Here is a 7,487-nt window from a genome sequence, read left to right as displayed (position 1 = left end):
TTATGTGGTTACCACCCAGCATCGTAAATTGTTTCCTGGTGTACAGGAAACCATTTGGCTTGTCACTCATTGTAGAGTCACCCATAGGCAGAAGGAAAAGGAAAGAATGAAGGAATAAGAGACAGAAGAGGGAGTGTAAAGTCACCCGTAGGCAGAAGGACGAGGAATGAATGAACGAAAGAGAGACAGAAGTCAAACAAAAAAATTAGATCGCCTGCACAATGACATCATACCACTCCAAACATGTGGCTGGTCTATAATGCTTCACAGTATCCTTTTCCATGTTCTCTTTCTGCTTTGCTCAGCCCTGAACTCTATTCACACACATACTGTTTCCTGCACTACTGGTGTGCTAGGTACAAGACTGTTCCATTGCATGAACCATGCCTGAGCCAGTGGCTTCTATGTTAAGGTAAACAAGCGTCAGTTTGCTCAACTCATAAGAAAGCTATACTGCTTTGTTTTGATTGCCGTGAGTATGTAACTGATGTTGGTCTTAGCACTGATATAAATAAACTGACTGCACAGTTTGGAATAGCTGTGTGACCACTACACAGACATTCCAACTACCTGTTTGGAAGTAGAATGAGGTGCATGAAACAGTTCATTCTCATGCACTTATAAAAATGATTATGTAAATGTGCTGCAGGAAACTAATGTGCTAGTTGATAGAGTGTTCATTAGGTCCAGGGCTGGGGAACTTACTGTACAAAAAGGGATAAGGATATCTAACCTCTAACCATCATCAATTTAAACAAATTTTCTGACACACAGGGAAGCTATGGGTAGTAGTGTTTCCATGTTCCCTGGGTTGAAATTAGTTTTTAAGATAACTATTTTTCATTACTGTGCAAAAAAAAGTTCAGTATCAGACCAAAACAGCTAAGAAAGAAAATATATACTGTACATATATGTTTTGTTTTTCAGGGTTACATACATGTGTGACTGATAAACGGACTGAACTGGAGGCAGTACACCTGAAGCAATGAATAAACAATCTAATGAAGCCAACAAAATTTGTAGCTTTGTACTGTATATTGTTACTATGACACTAAGACCAAACACAGTATGCTTATTGTCAAATTATCATATCAAAAACAGCTTGCTGCATAAACTATAAGATGTAACAACTACTTGTAGGAATTATCTTCAAGAGACTATACTAAAATCCATATTTTTCCAGTGACCAAAGATCATTACGACCTAAAATCTCTGCGGAAAAAGTAAACAGTATCAAGATGGAAGCAACAACTGTGAGTAGCTGTGAGGACAAAGTAGATGTGAGCCAGTACCTCAGTATGCAGGTTATAATACACGAAAGTGAGCTTCCAAACTACGATAAATTACAGGGCCAAGAGGACTTAAACAATGAGGTAAAAAAGAACATGTGCAGCCTTTGTGGAAAGCAGTTTGCACGCAAGAGTGACCTGACACGTCACAACTTAATTCATACTGGGGAAAAACGTCATAAGTGCAATGAATGCGGAAAGCTTTTTACCCGAACCAGTGACTTGAACAGGCATGTTCTAATCCACAGTGGAGAGAAAAGGTACATCTGCAGTGAGTGTGGGAAACGATTCACAAGGAATAGTGACCTCAATCGTCATGTTTTTGTTCACAGCGTAGACAAGCAGTGTGAATGTGAGGAGTGTGGAAAGTCATTCAGTCAGGAGGAGAGTCTCCGAGAGCACATGTTAGTTCACACTGATGCCAAGAAGCTCCAGTGTGAGGAATGTGGTGAGTTGTTTATGGACAACAACAGTCTCAAGATACACAAATACATCCACACTGGAGAGAAACCTCACAAGTGTTCTGAATGTGACAAACAGTTTACAAGGAAGAGTGATCTGAACAGACATATTATCTTACATAGTATAGAAAAAAGGCATAAGTGTTTTGAATGTGGGCAGCAGTTTATTCACAAGAATGAACTTAATAGCCACATGCTTGTTCACTGTGTAGAAAGGGACTATGAGTGTGAGCAGTGCAGCAAACGTTTCAACTGCAACTCAAAACTAAAGCGACATATGCTAGTGCACACTGGTGAAAGAAACTTCAAGTGCGATATATGTGATAAAAGTTTCAGCTGTAACTCAAAGCTTAAGAGACACATGTTAGTTCACAGTGGTGAAAAAAACTTCAAGTGTAAAATATGCGATAAGTGCTTCAGTTGCAACTCAAAGCTCAAACGACACACCTTTGTGCATAATGGCAGTAATATCTTACGCAAATCCTCAGAGAAAAGAGGGTGTAACACCTTTACCCCTGACTGCTCATTCATTATGGCTGAGGCAGTAAATGAAGTATTTGTCATGCCAGAAGCTAGTGTAAATGGTTGGCTTTGTGAAGACAGAAAAAACAGGTGACTGTAAGAATGCACACACTAGAGTCAAAATACACATCTATCCTGTATTATGAGAAGTAAACACAATAATACATTCCCTGTGAAACACAGACTGCTGTAATTTATAGTATATAAGCAAACTATCAATTTGGAATATTATGGCCCTGTTACATAATTTGAGAAAATGCATTATTATTATCATATGACTGTGTCATGGTCCAATGCTGTACACCATATTATAAAGTTCATCACCCTACTTCAGATATATGTGATATGAAAGTCGAATGACAGTAAAAGAAGTTGAAGCAATGGTGGTGACAAGAGATAGGAATATACATTGGTTACAGAACTGAACAGTATACTACTGACCACAGTAAATGTTACAAAGTTTTCCCCAGTGAATATGCTCTGGATGAGTATGTTTATATTCCAAATTACATCACTTAATTCCCATAACACAGTACATATAGTAGCCTACTGTAGTGCTAGTAAAGTCCAGTTCAAAATAAAGTGACTGGTTGTGGAAATGTAATAATCCCAACAACTAAAACGCATTTGCTACACACTGAATCTGGTGAGCCCATTGCCATAATCAGATAAGCACTACTTCAACCAAAACTGTATTTTTGTATTAAAAAAAAAAAAAAAGTAATTACTCATGAGGTTACAGTATATTCCCAGATTTTTTGTTTTCTTTTATAAACAATACTGTGAGGGCAAATTATGGCATTCTGTATAACAAATACATTACTGTACCTAAATCCATTTTTCCTGTGCATTGTGAGCAGCACTGTCACAGGACTTTCCAGTGAAAAACTGACCTTGATACAAGTTACTGGTAGCTACATCAAAAAAATCTGTGACCCAACTTTGCAGTTTCCCTTGTTTTATTAATATATATTTGGTGTTCATCTGAATTTGGTAGCAGGACCCTAATATAATAACTCAGGTTAACCACAGTGCATCTTCCATGGCAAGTTATGATTTACTTTTTTTTTTTTTTTTTTTTTTTTTTTTTAAACTATGGATGAAATTGTTAAGGTTCTTTGGGCTTTCATTGTTTACAGTCTAGTCAAATGATAATGTAAAAACTTTTTTATTTTTAACAGTGGGCTGGTTAATCATGTGAATAAAAAAAAAAAAAAACAGTTATCTGGTACTTAGCTTAAAACACTAAAATTATAGTCTGTATTGAAGATGGCTACAATACAGTACACACCTAACAGAGCCTGTACCACTTCCATACATAATCAACACTGTTATGCCAAACCTGGAAACAACAGCCTATATATTGCAACTACACTTTGTTTGACAAGGAAGGCATCTCTTCATATCTTAGTTAACATATGGCATAATGTACAGGTTCCAGCTTAAGCATATTTAAATAATATTTAAAAAGTTGAGTAGAGTAAGGTGCTGTTCAGTGCATCTGCATTATGTATGGCAGTGGAAGTACAGTATTAGTGTAATATATTCTAAAACATGAAACTGTGTTGAAGATCATTAAGGTGACTACTGATTACTGTATTACTGCCACGTTGAGTGTGTACTTTATATAGTTCATTATATAGTACTTAGCTATGTGTCTGAAGTGTTACTGCAACAGTTTCTCTTTTTACAGATGTTACTGTATACTAGATATATTTTAATGTTCATAGTTGATGAGACAAAGTTTTTAAGATTTATGAGATTATGCCAATCAAACTGTTCTAATTTTTATCCTGATTCTATACTGATAAACTTGCACAGTGTATATTCCCCAATCCCCCCCCAAAAGAGGATTTACCTTAGCTCTTTAAAGACAGTATAATCATGACAGAAATAATCATAAACCATAGTAGAAACGTTACCCTCACAGTCTAACCACAAAACAATCGAACTAGGTATGATCAAATAGCCTTCCTCTTTAATTGTAACTCTTTCGGGCATTAATATTTTTCTTCTTTACCAGGCAAGTAAACTTCTCATGAGCAGTTCAAACACTTTCCACTGGCTGTAATCTCCCAAGTGAAACCTTGGCCAAAACAGTTCGATACTAAATTAATGGAAGGAATTCGAGGACATAAGCTGAAAATAGTACACAGGTATGCACTAATATTATTAACTATTTTTGGTTAATAACCCAGACACTGTAGAGTTCAAAAACATACAAATAACTGTCATCTAAAGGCTACAACTCAATAAAAGATCAAAGGTTTTATGATCTGTTTTCCTTAACCCAGTACATCTGCATTTCATGAGTAGTAGGTTCCTTTATTTGCAGTGCACAAATAATAAAACTGGATCATTATACAGGGTATATGTACTTTACTGGGCTTTAGGTGCATATTGTGTACAATCATTTAGTTATAGTAGTTACTCATACAACTATCAAACATCACAACAAACCTAGACTGCATAACATGAAATACAAACAAAACAAAATGACTGATAATAATCAACTACTGTAGAGGCTTGTTCACTGCAAAATCAGTTAAGATCTATTATGAATATGCCCCCTGCTACTTGACATCAATATAGTCAATCATCGAGTAACATGGACGATATGGACTGGACAGGGACAGTGGTACTCAGACATGTGTTACTCAAACAATATGTTTGCATTTATAATGGTACAATGTGGTCGGGCAACTTTCCAAAACTCTTACTTTTACCCCTTCTTACCACCCTACCCCACATAAATTACCCCCTACTTATACCCACCATCAGGTAAAACACTGAAAGAGATACTGTTTAACTATTTTAATTAAGAACATGAATGGTACTGAAGCAGCATTAACAAAAGCAAAAGTTAGGCTGGGTACCTGTGTGTTTTTGATGCGCAGCTCTGTAGCACTCTCCCACCGCCCCCCACCCCCATCATTGTTGTTGTCATTGTTGAGATGTTGCTGCTCCTGTGCTACCTTCTTCAGTATCTAAGTTGAATCTTTCAATGGTGCTTTCATTCACGCCATACATTTTCTCCATTTCTACCTGCCTTATTCCCTGCTCTAACCTCTTTACTATCTTATACTTCTGAGCATTTGTGAAGATGCGCCACTTTCTGGGTGGCCGGGACTGATCACACAGCATGACTAAGGGTCAATGTCCTCTCTTGACACTCAAACATAAAAAAATCTTGCTGCACGGTGCAGGTATAACTTGGTGAGACACGAGAAGGGACTGAGTACATGGGTGTGTGCCCGGGACAGGTACCCTGATGTAGCCCAGCCAATCATGGCAAGTCTGGCTGATGACATCAATGTGTGTGACTCAAACTGCGTCGCCATGCCAGCTGACACCTCACGTAAACTCGAGATTTTCCCTGTGTTGATTATGACCTGTCGCAATATGCTGACTTTAAGTACAAAAACAAGCTACCCAACCCCACGTAACTCAAAGACTGACTGTATATACATGTTAATGTTTCTTCCAGAGCCAAAGACCCCTCATGGCTTCTCACCCAAGTACAGAACAGCCAGGGAGCTACCAAACTAGAACTAGAACACTCAAAACATAGTCAACTGCCACAACAGCTCTCCAATACTTCTTAAGAGCAAATGATATTATCAGCTCCCCTGACTGTACTCTGCATATAGCCACACTCCTCACATGCTGTATTTACAGGATTTATCATCAGAGTACCTGTCCGCTAATGTATGCTAAGCAATACAGTACAGTACCAGATATATGCAAAATGGTTGGTGGTCGTGAGCATCACCTACTCCCTTGGTGTAGTGCTACCTACTTCTTCCTTCACCTTTATTATTCTCTTCCAGTTTCTCCCACCCTTCCTGTCACTTTTTATTACTTCTTTTCATTTCAGGTTGCTCTGCACTGAGTGACAAGCCTAATGGTTTCCTGTAACCTAAGAAACTATTTACTACACTGGGTGGTAGTAGACCAAATAACAGAGTGAGTGGAGTCTACTTCGGTTACCTTTCAGTTAACTGGGCAGAGATGCAAATGCAGCATCTATCTGGGAACCAAACCTTCACACTCTTTGAAAGCAGTGATAAGGAACAGAGAAGTGAGCATGGAAGTAAAACAGTCACTACATGACAGTATTGTGACACCAACTCTAACATATGGATCTGAAGCTTTGACCTTGTTGGATGGACACATGAGTGAGAGCAGTGGAAATGAGTTATCTGAAAGGAGCATGTGGAGTTACATGAAGAGACAGACTGACAAATGACGAAGTGAAGGGCGCTGAGGTGTGGATGTGATAGACAGCATTAGGACAATACATTGAGGTGGTTTGGCTATGTGGAGAGGATGGAGGGTGAGAGACTAATGAGGAGAGTATATGTGAGTGAGGTGGAGGGGAGGAGAGGGAGAGGGAGGCCAAGGATGAGATGGAGGGATGGAGTGGAGAGGTATATGACAGAGGGGTGTGTGAGCTGGGAGCAAGGCAGTGAAGTGGCATTGGACAGGGCGACATGGAGGCAATTTGTTTGTGGCCACCCCTTATGGGATTGAGGTGACTGGCAATAGATAGATATATAGATAAACAGATAGTATTTCAGGTCCATTCAAACCACTTCTTGTTCTTTGAGAACAACTGACAACACTTCAGGTCTGTTCAGATATTTCATATCAATCTGAGCCCAGGTTGAACATTTCAGTGCCAATGAGGCTCATTCACGTCCAGCCACATTCATTTGCGTTGTTACAGATCCATTCAGACCCTTCACTTCCATGTGGCATGGTCTGATTAATTTAGGTCAATTAATGGCCTTTCAAATCCAGTAACATCCAGCGAGGTCCAAACAGGCCATGCAGATCTTTCACATACTTCAGACACAGCTTTAAAGCACTACACTCCACAAATCCCTTACTAATCAACCTTACACAACACACATTTGACAACATCAACCCCTCGAAACTCACTCAACATAACTCTTACATCAGACATCGTAAGGCCTTTGATGGCATCCACTGGTGCAAGCTTATCACCTAAATCTATAAGAGAAATTCTGAACAGCACCATATACTGGCTTGCCAATTATTGTACTTATTTGGTTGACAAGCACGTTACACTATGGAGCATATCGTCACGAATATGAAATTTTCCTAATAGTCTTTGACAGTGCTTCATTTCCTCATGCACACTTTTCAATCTATACACACATGACACACTTACACCCCAGTCACCCACATC

The 7,487-nt window shown here is 38.8% G+C and overlaps 1 protein-coding gene across 1 annotated transcript; it reads left to right on the top strand.

The window, feature by feature from the left end:
- The first annotated feature begins 383 nt into the window (after positions 1–383).
- Positions 384–5,821, top strand: LOC145411642 (uncharacterized). The gene is made up of 3 exons (XM_080281648.1): positions 384–412; positions 1,184–2,362; positions 5,479–5,821. The coding sequence occupies exons 1-3, from the start codon at positions 384–386 to the stop codon at positions 5,819–5,821; spliced, it is 1,551 nt and encodes a 516-aa protein (XP_080137774.1).
- The last annotated feature ends 1,666 nt before the right edge of the window (positions 5,822–7,487 follow it).

Source organism: Coenobita brevimanus, chromosome 90, assembly GCF_032717465.1.
Source record: "Coenobita brevimanus isolate Jiangsu-jjx chromosome 90, ASM3271746v2, whole genome shotgun sequence".
Taxonomy (NCBI): Eukaryota; Metazoa; Arthropoda; class Malacostraca; order Decapoda; family Coenobitidae; genus Coenobita; species Coenobita brevimanus.
This window is presented reverse-complemented; position numbering and strand designations above follow the sequence as displayed.

Coding starts and splice junctions, on each gene's coding strand:
- LOC145411642 (XM_080281648.1), top strand. CDS start 384: ATGCCTGAGCCAGTGGCTTCTATGTTAAG. Junction 413..1,183: donor CCAGTGGCTTCTATGTTAAG/GTAAACAAGCGT, acceptor ATATTTTTCCAG/TGACCAAAGATCATTACGAC. Junction 2,363..5,478: donor TGTGAAGACAGAAAAAACAG/GTGACTGTAAGA, acceptor TGCACGGTGCAG/GTATAACTTGGTGAGACACG.